This window comes from Gymnoscopelus braueri (assembly GCF_963280865.1).
Source record: "Gymnoscopelus braueri genome assembly, chromosome: 19".
Lineage (NCBI taxonomy): Eukaryota > Metazoa > Chordata > Actinopteri > Myctophiformes > Myctophidae > Gymnoscopelus > Gymnoscopelus braueri.
Window position 1 is genome coordinate 19,741,286 of NC_137621.1, and position 22,141 is coordinate 19,763,426.

At 40.2% G+C, this 22,141-nt stretch overlaps 4 protein-coding genes across 5 annotated transcripts in view; 2 read left to right on the forward strand and 2 right to left on the reverse strand.

The window, feature by feature from the left end:
• Positions 1-400: 400 nt before the first annotated feature.
• Positions 401-3,751, reverse strand: ccdc197 (coiled-coil domain containing 197). Its single transcript, XM_080414124.1, has 9 exons — positions 3,536-3,751; positions 3,313-3,352; positions 2,828-3,004; positions 1,988-2,145; positions 1,632-1,714; positions 1,321-1,493; positions 1,108-1,218; positions 906-1,022; positions 401-816 (listed from the first exon to the last, which is right to left on the reverse strand). The coding sequence occupies exons 1-9, from the start codon at positions 3,640-3,642 to the stop codon at positions 631-633; spliced, it is 1,152 nt and encodes a 383-aa protein (XP_080270250.1). The 5' UTR covers positions 3,643-3,751; the 3' UTR covers positions 401-630.
• Positions 3,752-6,304: 2,553 nt separating this feature from the next.
• Positions 6,305-12,135, forward strand: LOC308074471 (ankyrin repeat and SOCS box protein 2-like). Of its 2 annotated transcripts, none has more exons than XM_080413917.1 (8): positions 6,305-6,489; positions 8,162-8,334; positions 8,525-8,680; positions 8,814-9,059; positions 9,792-9,963; positions 10,457-11,063; positions 11,304-11,457; positions 11,931-12,135. In XM_080413917.1, the coding sequence occupies exons 1-8, from the start codon at positions 6,377-6,379 to the stop codon at positions 12,047-12,049; spliced, it is 1,740 nt and encodes a 579-aa protein (XP_080270043.1). In that variant the 5' UTR covers positions 6,305-6,376; the 3' UTR covers positions 12,050-12,135. The 2 variants fall into 2 exon arrangements, with proteins under 2 accessions (XP_080270043.1, XP_080270042.1); XM_080413916.1 differs by lacking the exon at positions 6,305-6,489 and adding an exon at positions 7,391-7,654.
• A 669-nt stretch (positions 12,136-12,804) lies between these two features.
• LOC308074856 (protein FAM181A-like) lies at positions 12,805-13,584 on the reverse strand (the record flags this gene model as incomplete). The annotated part of the gene is made up of 1 exon (XM_080414353.1): positions 12,805-13,584. One exon carries the CDS (start codon positions 13,582-13,584, stop codon positions 12,805-12,807), a length of 780 nt encoding a protein of 259 aa, XP_080270479.1.
• A 7,550-nt stretch (positions 13,585-21,134) lies between these two features.
• The window catches only part of prima1 (proline rich membrane anchor 1), a 16,087-nt gene continuing 15,080 nt past the window's right edge, over positions 21,135-22,141 (forward strand). The window contains exon 1 of the mRNA XM_080414611.1: positions 21,135-22,119. Within this exon, the coding sequence (XP_080270737.1) occupies positions 21,790-22,119 (330 nt within the window). The 5' untranslated portion in view covers positions 21,135-21,789. The remainder of the gene's footprint in view (positions 22,120-22,141) is intronic.

Consider the following 22,141-nt stretch of genomic DNA (forward strand, 5'->3'; position numbering starts at 1 on the left):
CATCTGAACATATTTTGACTGTAGAAAATGTAAAAATAGCCTAATACACATGGTGAAATATTGCACTAAAATGTTCATATTTCGTGTTTACACATTTGACATGATACTTGTTTACTTGTTTGATCAAACAAGGGGTTAAATATTGCAGAACAATTTTTTAAACTTGTTTTAATCCCTACATAAAAGTAGGGATGTTATGTTAAAAAAAAATCTTTTCATCTTTGACCCATGTTAGATTGAAAACAATACAGCAGCACATTATTTGATGTTTTACGTCAGGATTTTTATAAACACTTCAATTTTGATCATTTTTGTAATGCTGCCATTCCATTTTAGAACATTCTTTAGAACAAGACGTTTACATATCTGTTTTGTACTGAATCATTATAGCAATCACCTGTTGAACTTGGAATTACCCGTTTCAAATCACTATTTATTTAATTAACTCCGCCAGACAAAAGCCTTGAATAGCAAGAATGGATATACTTGTAGCAAATAAATGTATATTTACAAATGAAATGAAGTTGACCTGCACACAAAACCTTGTGTTCATAATGTGTAATACAAGTCAAAGTAAATTTATTTGCATTTTCCATACCAAATCTTTTAGTTGAGTTTGTAAAATATCTGTCAACTTGACATTCCACTCTTCCCACTGGCTTTACTTGAACTTTTAAGTTGTGTTCTACTGTTGCTGATCTTCAATGATGCCGACTCTCTTTTGTTTGCTAAATCAGTGAGAAATGTCACTGCAGACCCAGACGCCATCAGTCTTGCAGCTTTCTTCTCTCTGTCTGCCATTTCCAGAATGTACTCCTGAAATTGCAGATGAGAATAGTCAAGAGTTGAGAATGGAAGTTTGAGTTTTGTAAATGTCCAACTAATACCAAGAGACACTACAGTACCTTTATCATGTCCAACATTGTCAACAGGTCCATGTCTTCAAGAGGATCATAGGTTTCTAAGTAGCACTGCTCTCCAAGGTTCTTCATAGCAATAAGCAACCTTGCAAATTCTTCAACCTGAAACAGCATAACAGTATTTGTGAGAGCACGTCCATGCAAAGGTCACATCTACACATTAATCAAGTTACATTTTAATACACACCTGGTCTCTGGATTGACCTTCATCCATCAGCACATTCATTTCTCTCTGTTTGTTCTTCTCCCTGAGGATGTCCCACTGAATCTGGAGCTCAGACAGTTCCTTGTTGGTCATCTGCCAGAAAGATGTAGTGAACACCAAAAGACATTCACACTGTCCATCGTAGAAATGTTGTATATGTCAGTGGTATGTTTGTATATGAATTCTATGCCCCACCAGCTTGTTGGTGTTGTGTTCCTGCTTCAGGATCTCCATTTGACGCTGACCCTGTTCCAGCTCCTCCACCAGCCGCCCCACACGCTGCACCAGGTCCTGGTGGGTGATGGACAGAGTGTCGTGGCGCCGAATGATTGGCATAACCAAAGAATCAGACCCATACTCAAGGTATTCTGAATGACATCATACAACACAGCACTTCTTACTGCCAGAGTATAATTAAGTGATTATGTCAAGCTAGCCAAACAAGCTCGGCAGGCTGACACTGAATTCCACTCATGGAGTAAACATGAACTTGACAGTGAACTTACTCTCAGGGAGAAAATGTAGTATTTTCATCAGATAGTCCTCATAGATTTTGTATTTCGCCACTTTCTCTTTCAAATCGTGTTTTCTGTTGGGTAAGATGGGGGTAAGCTGAGGTGAAAAATTAACAAATGAGTAATATCCAAATAATAAAGATGGCTTGCAGCTCTTCTCTGATGTTCCAACATTTAGTCAATGACAGTGACAGTGTTTTGATACCCGATGGAATCTTAGACAGGTGATGAGGATCCCACTGAATAAAATGTCATTGTCAGAGCATCAGACAAGAATTGTTAGTAACACATTAATATAATATTTGTTTTTATCGTCATATTAGGAAGGCAATGATCAAATCTCTTACCTGACCTGAAGTTTCTCCAGCTGTTCTGTCAAGTGTTCTATTTCTCTTTGCTTCTGAATGTTCTGCTTCTTGGCAACCTGATACTTCTTCACAGCTCGATGGCGCTTCACTTCATTATCTTCCACAAACCTCTCAAATTTCTTAGCTTTATCCTTGGTCTAGAATGAAGACACAAACCCAGAGGGCGTCTGGTTTATTTACTTCACTTTTCACATGTTAACTCAACTGCCATCACTAACTGAAATATACAGTACAGTTTTGTTGTTATACTTCCATAATACACACTAGGCATGCAAGGGAGCAAAATACCGTTCTCCGCTACTCATGGTGCTGGTCACGTTTAAAAACAACAGACAGTATTAAAAAGAGGCAAAGGCATTAAAACATTAAACAGTAGAGAGAGAGCAGACAACATGGTAAAAACTAAAAAAGTGCTGATGCATTCAAAGTGCAATATTTAAAAGTGCTGTTCATCTCAATATGTTGGTTTTGGGGGCAGTTATATGGCGAGCGTTCAGGGTTCTGATGGTTTGGTGGTAGAACCTGTTGGACAGCCTACTGGTGCTTGCCCTGATGCTATAGTTTAAAGAGATGGTGGGAAGGGTGGGAGACTGGGAGGAGTCAGTCATTATGTTTATGGCCTCTCTGACTCTGACACATCGGTCTGTGTATATGTCAGATATATGGGGGGGAGAGGGACACGGGACACCTGTGATCTTCTCTGCTGCTCTCACTATCCTCTGGACAGACTTGCAGTCAGCAGCTGTACAGTTCCCATACCAGACAACATTTAACACAACATGTTAACACTGTGGTTCTGCAGAAGGCTAGCAGACTGACCTCCTGATGTTGTTGTTCCATTTCAGCTCTCCTCCGAGCCAGGGCCTGCATGTGATCTTTAAACTCTTGCCGTTTATGTGCTAGTTGCCCATCCACCTCATCCAACTCACTCTGCTTCTTCACCACCAGAGTCTTTTGCAAGGTGTTTACACCCGTCTCCAAGATTTGACTGGCAGTCTATGGATAAAATGACTTTTCATCAGTGTAAAACAGTGGTTCTCAATGTGGAGTCAGGGGAACCCCCAGGGGTCCTTGATGGGGTTCCAGGGGGTCCCTGGCAAAATATAGCATCAAAATCAGTTTAGCTACTTTAACCCTTTTTGAATCATTTTAACAACACAGATTTTGTGTTTTGCCTAATTTCAAATGGGGTCCAAGGCCAAATACATCTAGTGCCAAGGGCTCTGGTGCATCATCACAAGCAACAAAATATCCGTTAAAAGACATCTGGACTTTTCATTTGCTTGTTCTAATTAATTTCTTACCTCTGTTATAACAGGTATGTGGTTGACATTTTCTTCTTGTCTGTATATGGTAGAAAATTATGTATTATCAAATTATTTATAGGCTATAATTTAAATAAAAGACATTGTATACCGGATTGGATTAAATTTATTATCAGAAACATAGCTATGAATTTGCTACAGCCATCCTAGAGGCAATGTGTTCACATTTAAAAGGCTGCAGATAATAAAAGCAAAGGCCTACCTGGTCTCTTCCAACTGCGTTACAAAAATGTTTCTCATTCTATTTTCCACTATCAGCTTTAGACGAGGGTCATTTTTATCTAAGAAATTAAGAGAGGAATTCGCCATGTTTCTCTTTTTTCAGCTTTTCAACTTTTTATTTTCCAAGTTTCCTGTGGCGTAAACAGTTGAGCAAAATTCCTGAAAAGTGGCAATTCTTTGTAACTTTGTGGTTTGTTTATACAAATCGTAAGCGTGTCTTTTCCGGGGTGTTTTTCCTAGATTGTGTTCGGTTTCCGAGGAACCAACGGCAAGACTTTAGGGAATGCACCGGGATCGTTTCTCCGTTACCATAGCAACTGCCAGGGGGCGTTCCATTTCATAGAGAGAGAGAGAGAGAGAGAGAGAGAGAGAGAGAGAGAGAGAGAGAGAGAGAGAGAGAGAGAGAGAGAGAGAGAGAGAGAGAGAGAGAGAGAGAGAGAGAGAGAGAGAGAGAGAGAGAGAGAGAGAGAGAGAGAGAGAGAGAGAGAGAGAGAGAGAGAGAGAGAGAGAGAGAGAGAGAGAGAGAGAGAGAGAGAGAGGCAAAGTACTCGCATTTTTTACTTAAGTAAAAGTATGCAATGTAGAAATACTCTGTTACAAGTAAAAGTCCAGAATTCAAAATATATTTGAGTAAAAGTACAAAAGTATTGGTATCAAAATGTACTTAAGGTACCAAAAGTAGAAAGTACTCATTGGGCAAAATGTCCCATTTCACAAGTTTTCAAATGTATGGAATGTAGAGAAATATTTTGAAATGAGCAGATCTGCAACGCATTGTGAGCTTGTAGATCAGCTATTTTCAAATGGTCCAAATTTATAAAGGGCTGAAGTGGTTAATGTATGTTTTGTAATAATAATCCAAATCTACAAAGTAATTAGTAACTAATGTTGTCAAATAATTGTAGTGGAGTAAAAGTACAATATTTGCCTCCGAGATGTAGGAGTAAAAGTACTGAAAATTGGAAATACTCCGGTAAAGTAAAAATACCTCAAAAGTACTTAAGTACAGTAGAGTAAATGTACTTAGTTACTTTGCACCACTGGTGTGGTGCAATATGCTTTGTCAATAACCAAAGTTGTGTCTGACTACCTAATTGCCTACCATTATGCAGTGAAGCTCTGATGAAATTTGCAGTATGATGGGCTTGTCCATCCAGTTGTAGAGCTATGCTGAGAGACTTGTTCTTGTCACACAAACAGCAGCATCCAAGTCCGGGAACACTTCCAAAGAAGCATGGAACTAGCATCTGCAATTGGTAAGGTGACCTACATGCCTGATGCTGATGTTAATGATATGTTGTCTATAACTGAGATAGCCTAATAGACATAATTCACACAGGGCAGGACAATAGCCTCCATTTGTCAAACACATGAAGATGAGATAGACTGCGGCATGCATGCACTGGATCAGAAACAAAGTCAAAGATCAGTTTATAAGTGAGTATGGCAGACTACTATGTACAGTGTGTGTGTGTGTGTGTGTGTGTGTGTGTGTGTGTGTGTGTGTGTGTGTGTGTGTGTGTGTGTGTGTGTGTGTGTGTGTGTGTGTGTGTGTGTGTGTGTGTGTGATGACTATGTAAGTCTGTACAGTATAAGTAAAATATAAGTGAATGCATGATGCATTTATGTATGGAATATAGTAATTATAAATAAGCATATATGAGTGCATGATGTGCATTTATAAATATGTAATATATAGTAAGTATATACAAGTACATATGTGTATTATATATAGCTTATGAGTATACATGTATAATATATAGTATGGGGTATACATATGATATGAAGTGGTACAGAGTGTGTAAGCTTCTTCCTACTCCTTTTTGAACATGCACCATTTAATTTGTGTTTATTGTTTCAAAGCATTTCATTTAACTATTTTCTTCTACTTTCCTCTGTTTTTATTTTACTTTTTTGCGTGTTGAATAAAATGTGTCAATTAATCAAGCAAGTCTGAGTCTTCTTTATGAAGAATTGTTTAAAAAACAAAAAAAACAAAAATGAGTATATGGTTTTATCTCTCTCTCTTGGTCAATGTATTCAAATGTATTGGGTTATGTGTTTTATCATCTGGAGAAAGAATGTTTTCCCTTAATCCTCCGCACAGTAAAATCCTGAGTTTTAATTGAACTCTGAGAGTGTACACTGTACAAATGGAACCAAATGGAATACACAAAGGATTTTACAAAGTGGTAATTTCACCGAATGAGTCATGGGTCAATAAATGCCCCTAAGACACTTATCTAAGCTCTGTGTCATCGTAATATTATCCTGCTATCCATAACTCTCAAAACACTTTACAGCCTCAGTGCCTCACGTGTGTGTGTGTGTGTGTGTGTGTGTGTGTGTGTGTGTGTGTGTGTGTGTGTGTGTGTGTGTGTGTGTGTGTGTGTGTGTGTGTGTGTGTGTGTGTGTGTGTGTGTGTGTGTGTGTGTGTGTGCGCGTGCGTGTGTGTAGCCTTTGGAGCAGCAGAATCAAGGGGAACTAAACAAAGTTGAACATTCCCTTAAAAGGCAGCCATGCATGGCTGGAGCTGGTTCTCTCTCTCTGGGAGTGTAGCTCAGCAGCCCCTACTGTACCTTACTACACATGTGGAAAGTACATGACTGTATGTGCACTTATTCCTATTTTTTTTTGTTTTACCCCAGGGACATTTGATGGGCTACTACTACATTTTTGTGTTATTAATGATTAAGACTATGATTGTCATATCTTTGTGTTCTGGTCCATGTTTTTCCTACAGGATCATCTAACATCATAACTGGGCTATGAGGACAGCAGGCTCAGTCCTTGGATACCACACACAGTAACTACTTCTGTGATGATCTCAGTTCCACAATCCAGGATGATATACCAGAGAATGAACATTGGCAAAAGAGACAGGTTTACCACCTATTCTCATGATCTCCTCACTTCAACAATACACCCTTTAAGGTGAGCAGAGGTCACATATGTAGGCTAAGGCATAATTTTAAGCCATTTGGGCATAAACTATTCAAGTGGTGTATTTATCTAATGAATAACATTTAGGTTAAACTTAATCAGTTTGAACTAAAAGTTTTGCAGACTGCTGTAGGCCTACTGCATGAGTTAACAGCTTTTTGTTGTTGCAGATGATCAAACTTAAGTCCTGAATTATCATGCTTAATGACAGAGCTTGGTTGATAGCTTGTAATGCTTTTTATACTTAATGCATAAAAAGCATTACACATCGCTGTCTATATCAGTAGTGAAGGTATTTGACTGACTATAATGCACTTGGTTGGTTATGGTTAATTTGGTGGTGTAGTAATGCAGAAACATAGCCAAATGGTAATACAGAATTTGACATAATTAACAAGCACGTTTTAAAAATCACGCTGGACATCATAAAAGTATAGCACAGTGAGAAAATATTGTCAGATCTTTTCAACCCATAGCCTATATATATATATATATATATATATATATATATATATATATATATATATATATATATATATATATATATATATTATATATATATATTATATATATATATTATATATATAATTGTCATTATACTTAATATCTTCACTTCCATCTCATAATGCTTATCGGCTGTTTCAAAGTAATTTCCATAGTTATATGCAGTAGGCTATATGTTGATAAATCTTGCAGACATGCTAATTGTATTGCTAAAGATCAAACGTGGTCTGTCTGCACTAGTGTTTTCTGCATTTCATGTCACCTAGGCCTACTTTCTTTTCTTAAGAGTGTCAGGGAATTGGCCTACATGTTATCTCCCATCTGTCTCCTTTATCTCTCAATGTTGGAGTGTCTTGACATATATGGATATACCGTCACCTCCCGCGTGACAATACGGTCTTAAAATAATCCAAGAGCACAGCTGAGCCCCCCCGCTGCTGTGAATGTGTCCCCTCCACAGATGACCGTCATTGCTTCACCGTCACATTGTAGCGAACACTGGAGCCATAATGACGAAATTCAGGTATTCAGAGTACTTGTCACAATTTCGTAATGTCGGGAATAAGAGAAAATCCGCGTCGGCGAAACTGCCCGGCGATAGGACGAGATGCACTGACAGGCGACGGCTGAGCGACGGCACGTCAGAGTGCGAGTGAGTCTTTTGTTGCATTTGACAGACACGGCGGTAATGTGGCAATTTTCAATGTTCAGAGGGTCTTGGATGTCCTTGCTTTCCACAGTAATACAAACTATGCAGGCAGAGAAGGCAATTTAAGGTCGATAGTCTTTTATGGGATCTTATAGCTTCACACAGCTAAGATACCAGATTTGTGTTGTTAGAAATGTTTCAAAAATCTTCCAAATATTCCACATTTTCTTTCGAGACTTTTTGAAAATAGCAGATCTACAAGCTCACAATGTGTTGCATCTGAGCTTGTAGATCGGCTATTTTCAAATAGCCAATGTACAGTAGATAGGTTGAAAGTGCAGATGTGGCTAGCCTGTGCTGAGAAGCATTGGCAACCAAGCATAACATACATACTCTGTAGCTAATAATAGTTTATAAATAGCCAAGTGCATAATATCCAATATTGACAATCACTGACAAAACATTAGAAATGAATCAAAATAAACTGATTGGAATGTTCTGTTTTGAAAGGGATGCTGCTGATCCAGTCATCTTGGCTATCAGGAGAGGAGATGAAAAGGCTGTGAATGATCTTGCAGTCTCTAGTCCACACGACCTGATGAAGGAGAACAGTGATGGGTGGATACCTCTGCACGAGGCAGCCTATTGTGGGGAGACAGAGTGCATGAAGACACTACTGCAGGGTAAATACTGAAAGCATCATTGAAAGTCTGTCAGTTGGAAAGCAATTCCTTTCAAACCGATGGACTTTCAGTGCTCATGTAACAATGAAAAAACATACGGTTTATTATTTTCAATCAGGTAATGGTTGTACTGTTAATAAACAAATACTGCATGTAAACAAGTCATTTCGTGGAATCTTTCCTACTCTAGCCCATCCAGTCTCAGTAGATAAGCGCACCCTGCAGGAGCAGACAGCCTTGCTTCTGGCTGTGTCCGGCCGACACCTGTCCTGCGTGCGGTGCCTTCTGGAGGCAGGCGCAGACCCCGATATCAGCAACAAGAACAAAGAAACCCCATTGTACAAAGGTACGCCCATAGAATCAATTTGTATGTATGCAAAACACAAAAAGGAACCAGCACCTTTACTTCTGCCCATACCGTACAGTACATCACTATAAAAATAAGTGTTGTGTTACTGTATTATCTCTGTGTCCCACAGCCTGTGAAAGGGATAATGAAGACATGGTGAGCCTCTTTCTGTCCTTCGGTGCCTCTGTCAACCAGCGCTGTGGTCAAGGCTGGACGGCGCTCCAAGAGGCAGTGTCCAGGAACAATATAGTCATCTGTGAGATGCTTCTGAGAGATGGAGCCACACTCAATCCGCCACACACCTACAGCATCTCGCCGCTCATCATAGCAGCTCAGCAGGGACACCTCCAGGTGTTGTCTTACCTTATTGGGAAAGGTAGGCATTCACCGTTTGATTGCGTTCTCTTGCTTTTTCTACGTACAACATATCCGCTTTGATATTGCATAGCACAGTAAAATTTGTACACAATTTGTACACTATTAGAGTTAGATTAATACAGCAGATTTTACTGTCCCCAGGACTTTTTTTGTGTCATCCTTTTAGCCTTATTGTCTGACTGTACCAAGTGCTGCTTACATTTCTGACCACTAAAGTATCCAATCAATCACCATTAATTGTAGCCTCCCTTCATTGGTTAGTATTGATTTAAAGATTTTATTGATTACTTTTAAGACACTGCGCAATCTAGCCCCCTCCTGCATGGACTTTTAACCCCATATGAGCAGGAGGCACAGCCTGAGATCCTCGGGCAGGGCCCTTCTGGTCGTTACAAAGTCTTGACTGAAGACAAAAGGCGATCAGGCCTTTGCCACCAAGGCCCCAGTTAGCACTTTGGAATGACCTGCCTGAGGAGATCATGCAAGCAAATTCAGTGTTCTCTTTCAAATCACTTCTTAAAACACACTTTTATAGACTTACTTTTACTTCCTGATTACAGTTTGTTTTTGTGTTCTTATGTTTTATGCTCTTTTTCTTGCACACAACGTGTTGATGTTTTGATACTGTGTGAAACACTTTATAACTCTGTTTAATAAGTGCTATACAAATATTATTATTATTATTATCATGGTAATCCTCAAGATGTAAAGGAGGAATGCTTTTGTTTAGGTGCTGATGTGAACATGCAGACGTGTGATGGGGTAACGGCACTGTACGAGGCAAGTAAGAATGGACACAAGGAGATAACTGCCATGTTGCTCATTAACAACGCAGATGCCAACAAGCCCACAAACTCAGGACTGCTACCTCTGCATATGGCTGCTCAGTATGGACACCATGAGTAAGTTAAGAAACCACAGCTTGTTTTTTTATACTAAGTTTTGAATACAGCTGCAGCGTTTACACTTAGATTTTGGTCATTTATTTAATTGTTAGATGTAATAATATAGTTCAATAATATAGTATAGTTCAATGCTTGAAACTGGAGCTGTACCAATGACCATAGAAACTGCTCAGTCTGTCAAAAAAGCACCTTGCATTTCGGTCCCGTTACTTTCATGTCCATGAACCTGGGTACCTTCATGCAATACCTAAAAGCAGGTAGACCATCTACAACCCCCACAGCGGTGTTAGTTATATAGTATTAACATATTTTACCATTCAGATTGGTCAAAACGATTCACAAAAAAACTTTATGGATTGCATCTTTAAACCCTATCTTATACTTTAGATCTGTAGATCTGCTTTTTTATGTTGGCCTGTAATGATATGCCCAAAATAGGGACACCAGGTTTAAAGTGCTTTTAAATCCATCTTCATGTCCGTGTCTACAGGATTGTGTCCCTCCTTGTCCCCGTGACGAGTCGAGCCAGGCTTCGTCACAGTTGGATTACCCCCCTCCACCTGGCAGCAGAGCACAACCGACACATGGCGGCAGCTGTGCTGCTCAAAACAGGTGCCGATGTCAACGCAACACTGTCCCCCAGCCACTCCATCCAGTATGCTGATCAACGTACCACGGCCCTTTACTTTGCTATAGCCAATAGCAGCACAGAGACGGCAGAACTGCTGCTGAACGCTGGGGCCAGTCTGAGTCTGGACCCAGTAAGCCCTTTACTAATGGCTATAAGGCAGGGCTGTGTCAGAACCGTGTCCCTACTCCTGGAAAAAGGAGCTGATGTCGACACCAGCATCCCAGCTTATCCTACCACTTTCCCTGGTGCTGTTGCACTGTGTATGAACAATCTCACTCTGCTCAAGTGCCTTTTGGACAACGGGTGCAATGCCCTCAGCTGCTTTACCTGTACATATGGCAATGCACCTCACCCACCCTCCAGGAGATCTTACACGAGTACTGGTGCTGGAAATGGACAGACTGTTCTGCATAATGATGGAGTACCTCCTTTAACCTGCACAAAACCACCAGAAGGGGCAATACAGGTGCTGTACATTTGCAAGAACGATGAGATAATTGTCTACTTCATATATCTACATATATAGATACACATATACCGTATATAATAACCAATTATGCACAGTGACATTCTTAGTGTTAATTTATCCATTTGTAAATAAGATTTCAATGAATACTGAGGATTTCACTGTGTGGTTATATGAGATTTGGCTTTGGACACACTTTAAGACAATTACTGAAACATGGTGCATCTCTTTTACCCCCAGTTCTGTGAATGGCTTTCAACCATGGCTGGGCGTAATGGGGCGGGTCCAATTGTAGACCTGCTGCTGGACTATGTGGGTCAAGTTCAGCTGTGTTCCAGGCTCACTGAACTCCTGGACACCCAAGAGGAATGGATGGACATAAAGACCAAACTATGTAAGTGCAATATAATGCAATTTTTCTTTAACTTTATCCTTTCAACCAAGGCCAATTGTTTAGTTTTTTTTATTTCATCATAAGACAAAGTACCACTCTATTTTGTTGTAGATCTTTGCAGATCTATTTTACCAAATACCACTCTTTGAAATTTCTCGTCTGCCCTCTCCCCACACACACACACACACACACACACACACACACACACACACACACACACACACACACACACACACACACACACACACACACACACACACACACACACACACACACACACACACACACACACACACACACACACACACACATACACACACACGTGATGATGTATTAATAATTCTACACAGTAAAATCCTTAGGGGTCCATGTAGTTATATTTGTACACTCTCTGAGTTACAAATGGATACATGCACACTTACTGTGTATAGGCCTGCATCAATCATGACTTACTTCCTTTCTTGTCTCTATAGTGTCACCTCGTCCACTGATGCACCTGTGCAGGCTAAGGATCAATGCCCAGCTGGGAAGACACAGGCTGTTGTCTGTCAACAGCCTCCCTCTGCCAAACAGACTCATCAAATATCTTTAGCCTAACCTGATACTTGATTCAAAGTGAAATTGTCAGTGTGTAGAGTGTACAATTTTAAATTAACGCTCAGGATAAATAATGATGGATAATCAGATAATAATGAATCTGCTGGTTTTTTTGGGGGGGGGGGGGGGGGGGTTAATCCTCAATTGTAAATCAAGTTTACACTCTTAAAATAGGAAATGTTTTTATTTGTATCTATTTATGTGAACTGTAACAATTACGAGTTAAATGTGCCATTTACAATGTTTAACACTGTGTGTGAGTGTACGGGTGCAAGAGAGAAAGAGAAACTTCTAAACTAAAGCAAGTCAAATTGCCAAAAAGAATAGAAAGATTTTATTTAAAATAAATGTACTTGTTTCAGTTATACCTATGAATCATTACAGTATGTACAACGTGAATCAACCTGTCAATCATGATTGAAAGAACTAAATCAGAATATTTACATTTCTATTCATTTAGTTTATTTTTGTATATATGACCAGTGATCTGGGACCTTGGTCAGAAAAGGCATTCTTTCAACAATGTCTCTATAACATTCTCAGAAACAGAATGTCATCAGACATTCTATTTTATTAAAGTAATAAAATCGTTCAACCTTCAAGTGCAACCTCGTCACTAAACAATAGCGTGGCCTCAAGCAATAAGTGCGTAAGAAAAAAAAGTTTGAAACAGAGAGGCCTGGCTCTGGAACAGAAACATTAAAATCATTAGCCTAACAATTACATTATTTTGCATGTGTATAAACATGACTAAATGAAGCCAAACACACTGAAAATTGATGATGCAACAGTGGGTTTGGTTGGTATGGGCTTGACCACGACGTGTGTGTGAATTTTCTGTCCATATGGATGTTGAGATATCTCTGTTTCAGCCCCTATTGCTTTGCCCCACAGCCCCATGGGTGAATTAGGGACAACAATATGACTCTGGAACACCTGGTGTCCATGGTACTGGAAGGGACAACAACCGCACAGACTTACATTGTGAGAGCTCATGTCCAGTTTCAGTGTCTCTTTGTCGATAGAGCGACTGGAGGAAGATAAGGCTGCTTTTGCATCATCATAACCTCTTTTCCTCTTTTCGGTGTCACTGAACTCGGTTGCACCGTGTCTCCTTTTCAGTCCTAGATGCTCTCTTCTATTTTGGGTTATCTTAGGTTCCTCCCAAAACGATGCAGGCAGTTGTCGTTTCCTCATGGGCACCTGCTCCTGGCCATCGTTAGCATTTTCTGTGGGGTTCCTAACATTCTCTACATTTTGCATATCTTGATGTACTCTTTCGCTTGTCTTCATAGAATGGTGAATAGTCCCCACTGGTTTGGAGCATCCAAACTCGGAGGACCTGTGCGTGTGCCATCTTGGAACTCTAGAATATTTCTGAGAAAATCGCTTTAGTTGTTTCTGCAGGTATTTTCTATGATCCACAGAACGTCTGCATGGTGCTGACTTGTCCAAAGCAGCCTTGATGTCACTGGATGCCAGATTTACAAAATTGAGCAATGTTTTCACCTCACTGTCTGGATTTGCCATTTTGTCCATAAATTGAATCGGTTAATCCATCCTAAAAGATATTGTCCATTGTGAAGATCTTAAGGGGGGAAGAAAAAAAACATTTAACAAGCTGTGCTTAGAATGAGTACATTATTGCATTAACACCACAGCAAATCACACAATTTAAGCATTTGAATTAGCCTATGCTTAAGTCTGGCATGATGTAACTCATTCCACATGGCTTTACAAGAATACTCACTGCGGAGAGGTTGAACAAAATCAGACGCTGTCCAAGCCACAGTATGAGCACAGATTCTCTCCAGGCTGCAGTTTGAGCACTTCAACAAGTTGAATGAATATAAACTCCTTGTAGTTATGGTGCTTTCCTTGAACCAATCAGCGACCCCAGGCCCCTCACAATGCACCCCAATCAGCCTCAGAGTGCCCCGGTATCGAATTCTTCACCATTGCAAATTGTTGTCATGGAGATCCGCCTTGGAAAGCTTAGGGGATGCAATATTTCTTGTACAAGCGTATTTCTGTAATTCTGGGTGCTCGTTAAACAACACTTCCATTTTTACAGTGCAAATGCAAGTGAACATCTTGATGAAATACACATGCATCATTAGCCTATTACAAAAACTATTAAACTTGAGTTTCTTAACTGTTCTGGATATCCCTTCACCCTCCCCATGAGTGATGTCAGATGTAGGATTTGGTGAGGAGGGGGATCTAAAGAGTGCATAACCATGGAAAGGGGCTTGAACGCTCAAGAATCTTGTCTTTCTGTTTGCCCCCTCAATCGAGCGACACAAAGGCTGAATTACTCATTCAAACCTCGCGGGACAAAGGGAAAGGAGCTGGATAGCACTCCTGCATTTGTAGTCAAACATTTAGAGACTTAAATCGAGTCGTCATGAAGGAGAAAGAGTTAGACAAAGCCCATAGAATTGCCATCAGCAAACATTTTCCTGTGTCATATTATGGGGTCTCCATGGTTCCCTCTGGCCCGCGGACAATAGCACAAGTTTGCACACTCGAATACTGTCACCCTGCCAACGGCAAAAAGAGCCCAAAACAGGACAATCCCTAGAGAAAGCATGGCTCGGCAGGGAAGGTTGCAATAGAAGAGGAAAGGGACTTGTGAAATGCTAATTGAGCTCCATCCCCTTATTGAAAGTTTAAAAAAAGTACCTATCGTTCCATTGAACCACGTACTCTTAGCTGCAGCGTGGCGTGAGATGTGAGGAGGCCGTTTGTCTAGTAAAGTAACCTACACTGCAAGCATGTGCTCTACCACCCTGTTGTGCACCATGACCAGAGAACGTTGTTCGAGCCACACGCATGCAGGAGCTATTCAACAGCGCTCTCCCTAGGTGGAATAACATGTTAATGGGTCAGTGTATCAAACAACATGCGGTTTGCCTATTAATTTAGTTTGGGGTGCAGGCCCAACATGTAATTGTAGCCTGAATGGTTGATTATTGTCCCATTCCCTAATTCAGAGTGTGAGATCCATGCAGGTCTATGTGCTCTGATCAAACCATCTCTTTGGAGGGACGCATCCCTCTTGCTCTGAAGAGGCAATGAGACCCTATTGTCCTCATCTCTTCTTCTCCCCTTCACCTCTCTGTTCTGCTCAAAAGGCCAATTAACAATGGTGCACCCCTCCCCTGGCCTGTCACGCCACTCCCGTGCTTTTGAAGTGACAGAGAATGAGAAAGAGGGAGGAAGCACAGTGGCACCAATAAAAACCCACTGTGTCCCCTGTCTGTGTGCCAGTTTGGAAGACAGATGGATGAGGGGTTTGCAGGCCATTTCAGTCTTAAGTTTTACAAGCTCTGCAAACTAATATCAGCAGCTATACGGGCAGATAGCTGTAACAAACAAGTTATTTAAACAGTAAGACAGCAACTGATCCATAGCCAACATCTAGAAAATATACAACTATTTGTTGCTAATGTTTGATAGATACCATAACTTACAAGGGCAGCATATAATGGGTGCATTGTTGAGCCATGGGGCTCATCACCTGACCAAGCTTCCAAATGCAATCAGTCACATCCTTCCATAGTGTACAGTAGCACCATGAGTACATAGTATCTAGAGGACACCACTGCTCCTCCAAATAGTTAGGATGGGTAATGCAGATTTCAGGTATGTGCAAATGTACATCACAAATACCACTACTAAAGGGGACAATATTTTAAAAGGCAGTTAAAGTTCAAATCCTGCTCTAATTTAATTTGAGCAAATCTTTCTAACCACTGAATTTTATTCAAGGTAATTTGAATCCACCATTTAAATCATATCCCATATGAAATCAACCATATGATGTTGTTACGACTACATTTCTTAAAGAGCTTGTTGACACAGTTGGGCCCAGTATTTTATTGATTCTTAAATAGCTCCTTAGCAACAGGCATTTCTCCATCTATTAAACAAAACATGATGTGATCCAACCTCTTTTCAAATAAGCTAACCTTGATTCTCAGCAATTTTAAGTCAATCTTCCATTTTTCTGAAAGATTTTAGAGATGAGTGATTTCAACCCAACTTTTAGCTTTTATGTAATAACGTCTTTGAGAAGAAAATAGCTGATATACAAGCTCACAACGTGCCGTGACACATTGTGAGCACATTAGATCGTTTGACACATTAGATCATACCATTTGAATTGAAAATGTCTTAAAACCTGGGTTAGCATTAAAGAAAAGTTGTCCAGTCCAGCTTCCAAACCATCACCAAAGTCACACATTTTCTCAAATCTGCATGGACTACTGCAACTCCCCCAGTCTGGCCTTTCACATTGGTCTCTTTCCTCCAAGAATCAAGAGGGTTTATTTGTCACTACTTATACAGGAACAACAAAATGATAGTGTGGCAAGGTCCACAAGACTGCTAAAAGCAACAAGAACAAATAGTATCGGATTTTATAAATGAAAAATATAATAATATAATGCAATTAAAAGGAATACTTATAAGGAATGAGACAAACCACTAAGTGATTACATCACACCACCCCAATCCTCTCTCCATTAAGAATAGACTTTATGGATCGCTTTTAAAGCACCTCTGGGCCTGGCCCTACGGTAAAACTGTTGTAGCCATTAGATCTTCAGGTGGGGCACATCTGGCCGTTCCGAAGTCGAGCCTTAAATCTAAAGGGGACTATGCTTTTGCCATCAGGGCCACTCAGCTTTTGAATGACCTGCCTGAAGAGAAGACTTTCAGAATCAGTGACTCCTTTTAAAGTCAAAATGTGTAAGTTAACAACCATTCCGCATGAATGCGTTTTTGACAACTTTGCTTATCACTATTAAACAATATGTGTTTTCGCGTCAAAATGACGTAGGTACCAGAAATTACCGGAAATGTCATTTGTTACTAAAACAGACTACTAAAATTAATGTAACACAGTATGAGTTTAAATCACTTTTTAAAACCCATTTTTATAGACTTGCTTTTATGTGATGTCATCTTCTTATTGCTTTTATTCTTTATTCGATATTCATTTTATCACACACTCCTGCAGAAACACTGCATCCCTGCCTTTGTTACATCCAGACGTCATGACTGCAACAGCCTCCTATATGGCACCGCCACCAAAGTCCTCATCAGTAAGCGCTCCAGAGACCACCTCCAAGATCTTCACTGGCTCACACTCAAACAACAGAATACACTCAGCACCTACAAGGCACTCAACCAGGGAGGGATTAAGAAGACTCATGGAGGCCCTAGCTGGGCCAACTACCTTTTGGGTCCCCCAAGCACTACCCAGAATAGGCAGTCAGAGTCAGGTGGGCACGCAAACACAGTAGGCTACTTGACTACCAGGTCGGCCTAACTTTGAGAGCATTTTTACAGTGTAACTTTTTAAGTAGCAAGTAGCCTACAGCTGACCATGCAATCAGCACAAGCTCCTCTCAGCCAGACCCCAAATACATGTGATAAATAAATGTGATAGAAATCATACTGTATATTTCCCATACTATACATAGACAGGCTACTAGCCTATGTAACTATGTAACCCGCTCCTTTAAACTACATACAATTCTGTACTTTTCCCCTTTAATAGGATTAATACTAGTCTTTGCTTTATACATTTTCTTTAAATATAATTTACTAGTGTAGTAAATTACAATGCAGTGTTTAATGTATCCCCAATTTATCCCCTAAGCAAGCAGGCAGGCTCTATTACCTCAATGGTAAAGATGTCAGAACTTATTGCAGGAAACAGGGTTCAAATCCGGGGTGGAATAGGAAAGTTACATAGTGCAGCTTTAATAGACAGAATTGGGTTATGGAGTATTACTTGGATATCAGGAGCCAAGCGAAGTTGCTGATCTACTAATAACTTTAAAGTTATTAACCAGCTGGAAAACATCATCACATTGTCAGCCACTAGATGGCAATCTGTATCCACTATAAAACAGCACAGAATTAAAGCAGCACTATGTAACTTTTCTTTTATTATGAATAAATTTAATTTTGTCCAATCTGTATGCTAGACTACAGTATGTTAATACATATAACTTATATACAATTGGGGTGGTTGTATTTTGTCTCCCTGCTCTTCTGAGACATTTAGATCGTGTCAAAGGTCATGTCTCACATATAGACACAGGATCTGACACGAATTGTGACCTGATGGTCAAGATTAAATTTATACGCTGAGCAAGCAGCAGGCTCTATTAGCTCAATGGTAAAAATTACAGCACTTGCACAGGAAACCGGGTTCAAATCCAGGGTAGAAGAGGAAAGTTACATTGTGCAGCTTTAGGTGAATAAGAGATACAGTTTGGCTAAATTGTCAGTTTTCATTGAAAATGTATATTCCATGTTTGACTGGGGCCTTAATATAATTTTGGGATACACAGAATATGATTTACGGTTGAGTTTGTAAACATAGCCTGCCTCCTATTGCCAGAACAGATCATTTTAAATGTTGTAAATTCAAATAAAGTGAAAAAACCTATGTTATAATTTGGCATTCTCAAACACTAAATATATACATTTTGTAAATCAGTGTTTGGACAGCTAAATCCGCCCCACCGGCACAATTCCTATCAAGGCTGTGATGTCAGGAGTGGAAGAAGTCCAACCTGGCAAAGTCACCCAGGCTCTGTATAAACAAATACAGGGACACTTTAAGTGTATCATCAATATACATTTAATTTCACAAACGGTAGACAGTCTTGGAGAGCATTGCAAATATAACTGGTTTTACTTTTGAATGCTAGACACATTATGTACATTTATAGTCCAATATTATAAGTAGCCTACTAGTCAAAATACACTAGTATTTCCTCCACTAGTGATGTCATGTGCAATTCCAACCTGCAATCTTTATAGTCACTTTTTCAGAAATGAGCATTTTAAGACATTTCTAGATATATAAGAAAGATTGTAGGCTATATGGTACAGTAGCTACTACTGAAGTTGTCCCTTATCTGTTGCCCTACCTTTAAGCCAGAGGTTCTCAACCGTTTACATATTAAGGACCCTAATTTAGTTTACATTTCAGCCACGGACCCCCATTTGATGAAATTTAGTCCTTTAGTCCTCCTTATTCTGTAATTGTGTAAACTTCTTATATGAAGCAATGCTGATTAAGATTGCTATACTGTATATATATATTTATGGGGACCCCCTGGAACCCCATCAAGGACTCCTGTGGGTCCCAGGACCCCACGTTCAAAACCACTGCTTTGAGCCAGGCAGTCTCCTATTTGAGCTCGAAAAGGCAGTGATTTATGTTATGGCAGATTTTGTGTTGGTGGAATGAGGTGAGCCAGCAGGAAGCAACCAGGGGATGTAGTGCTTTTCTCTTGTCAGATAATCAATACTGAGTAGACTGAAGTAGCTGAGCTACTAAACAGTCCCCTCTGGGTAGCCTATATGTCAACTTGATGCCTATACTCGTCGTACGACTGTGTCCTGTGCCGAAAATAGCAGATCTACAAGCTCACAATGCATTGTGATGCGAAGCGTTGTGAGCTTAGATCAGTTATTTTCAGCGGGGGGAACCATACGACTGTGTATACAGTAAATCAGGCTTGAACCATGTAGGCCTACTTCTCGGATTACAAAAAGCTGTGTATGCCAATAATTAGCAAGTAAACAACAAAAGATGGCATTTCCGAACAAACAGTTGAGTCATTCACACTGCAGCAGGACCATTGGCTTTTGGAAGTTTGAATTTTGATAAGCAAGAAGCATAAGAAAGCAAGATTTAGATTTACATGCTACTGGTTGAATACTTCAAAACACATTTCACTTGTCTCATATTGTGTTGTTTTTTCTTTCCTTTTTAAACAAATGCCATTTTTCAATTTTTCAAATATTAAGTCATATCTCTTATGACACAATTGGGAGCCGCAGTTCTGTTTAAACTGCATGTAGATCTATACAATTGCAACTAATCCTTCAGACTACCACTTTAGGCCTATTTATGTGAATTTCTTACTTCTTAACATGTATTCAACACTTTCATGTTTTTATCATGGTTTAAATAAGAATTCACAACAATGCTCCATCAGTACTTTGGTCTGTCTGTCTGTCTGTCTGTCTGTCTGTCTGTCAATATATTATAATACAATATTATTGTTAGACATATTCAGGAGATATTTGAGTTCTAATTGTGTTTTATAGAACTATTAAAATTTGAAAACAACTTGAAGATTAAAATGGTTCTGCACTAATATATTGCTATCCACGTGTCATCACCATATTATAGTGCGTTTATAATTAAAAAAAAATGCATTTTCAGTGTCTTTTAAGGGTAATATATAGAACAAAAAAATTTTCTGCATGTATGCTATTTATTTACAGTGATATACTATAGTTCTTTAGGCAATTCTAAGTGAAAAACACCCAAATAAGTTGCAAAGAATGTGGTTGACTAATGTTTGAACACTATATCCTATTGTCCAACCCAAATGGCACGGAGGTATGGAACACAGAGCAAGAAAATGAATGAGGGTCTGGCCTGTCACATTGGCACTGCGGTATTATAGGCTAGCTGTGCCCTGTCTACTTTCATAACTGTCCATACAACCAATATGCAACTCCTGTGTTAGGAACTGCCCTTTAGTGCCTGACCCTCTGCATTACAATGCATGTGCTACCTGTCACTTACTGCAAACCTGTTTGTCACAACAAACAGTGAAAATAAATTAATCAAATGTTGGTCACTTTTTGATCAAGAAACATGGAGTGCATTTAGCATTTTCAACAGATGCTTAAAGTTTAGGCTTTATTTCAACATTCCTATATAACAGGGTCACTGGAGCACAGACAGTTGAGGTACTGACAGTAGACTAGCCTGTATCACACATGCACTGGTATTTGTTCGGCCTGCATCTTCCATCCATAGGCCCTACAGTTAAGTAAGTCCTTCCTATAACGTGGTGCCCCAGCCCCTCTTAAGTCTCTCTCTCCCTCCCCCTCTCCCACCCATCTGCCTCTCTCTCTCTCTCTCTCTCTCTCTCTCTCTCTCTCTCTCTCTCTCCCTCTCTCACTAGCGTACTTGACTTTAATTCGGTCTATCAAGCGTCATCCTCACAGACTCGCCTCATGCACTGTAGGCGATACTTTCAGCTCAAACCACTAAAAGCACAATTGACACTGTGTCGACGCATTCGAAATAGCAGGGTGTGCGTCGGTTCAGCACTTAAAAAACGTGTCTCGTTCAATCCATCCCTGTCCTTTCGGGACTTTTGTTTTGAAAGAATTCGCGACTGGTTGGAAAAGCCCATTGAACAGGATGAGCTGATCTGCATGGTTGTGCGGAGAGGTGCACTACTTCCACTCGGCGGGTACGGTGATGCTCCTCTATAAAACAGCCCGCTGTATTTTGGCAGCCAGGGAGGGGGATGCATCAGTTTAACCCTCGGTTCTGGTTCTGCCCGCGGGGACTGATCTGATGATCGCTCAGTACGTTTAGCCTTAGATAAGTTGGGGAGATGTGTGATGAGTCCACGGCCGCTGTAAGGAATCGTATCGCAACGGTATTCGTGAGGATCTTTTTTTCTTCGTTTTCTTCTTCAACTTCGATGGCTTGAGTGAGCAGCCCATTGGTTTTGCGCCCAATGTATGCTGCTGCCAAGGAGGGATGTCGGGTCTGGGCCATCTATCGCCCTCACATCATCGCACGGAGTAGCGGCTGAACCCAAGAGGCGTGAATCTGGTCGCTGTTTGAGTGCCAATAAAAAAAAAAAAAAACTACTTTTAGAGATATGAATGATCGAGATCTGCGGGTTATTTTATTGCGTCGCTTGTCCTATGCTACCGACAACGGGATTTCAAGAGCAAAATGACTGTGGCATAAACTATTTGTGGAGACGTCGCCTGTCACAGATCACATCGCCGCTGAATTGGATAGGGTGGATGGTTATTTCCAAAACAGTCCAATCCTATGTGTACTGCGTTCATTTGTTCGAAACGCTGCCTAGTGTCCTCGAGAACAGCGCAAGAGGAATGCTGGTCCAAGACCTCATGCCATTTACTTTAAGTTTTTGGCCTTTTTTCTTCGGTCATAGCCTTCTATCACTGTTTTTACTCTCATGCCAGGTAAGGAGCACGTCTAGGCGCG

Excerpts from the sequence above, each read along its gene's own strand:
- LOC308074471 (XM_080413916.1), top strand. The coding sequence starts at position 7,512 with ATGACGAAATTCAGGTATTCAGAGTACTTGTCACAATTTCGTAATGTC. Across the intron at positions 8,335-8,524 it reads CATGAAGACACTACTGCAGG|CCCATCCAGTCTCAGTAGAT; the intron begins GTAAATACTGAA and ends TTCCTACTCTAG. Across the intron at positions 9,060-9,791 it reads GTCTTACCTTATTGGGAAAG|GTGCTGATGTGAACATGCAG; the intron begins GTAGGCATTCAC and ends GCTTTTGTTTAG.
- ccdc197 (XM_080414124.1), bottom strand. The coding sequence starts at position 3,642 with ATGGCGAATTCCTCTCTTAATTTCTTAGATAAAAATGACCCTCGTCTA. Across the intron at positions 1,715-1,987 it reads CTGGAGAAACTTCAGGTCAG|AAAACACGATTTGAAAGAGA; the intron begins GTAAGAGATTTG and ends CTTACCCAACAG. Across the intron at positions 1,219-1,320 it reads AACACAACACCAACAAGCTG|ATGACCAACAAGGAACTGTC; the intron begins GTGGGGCATAGA and ends TCTTTCTGGCAG.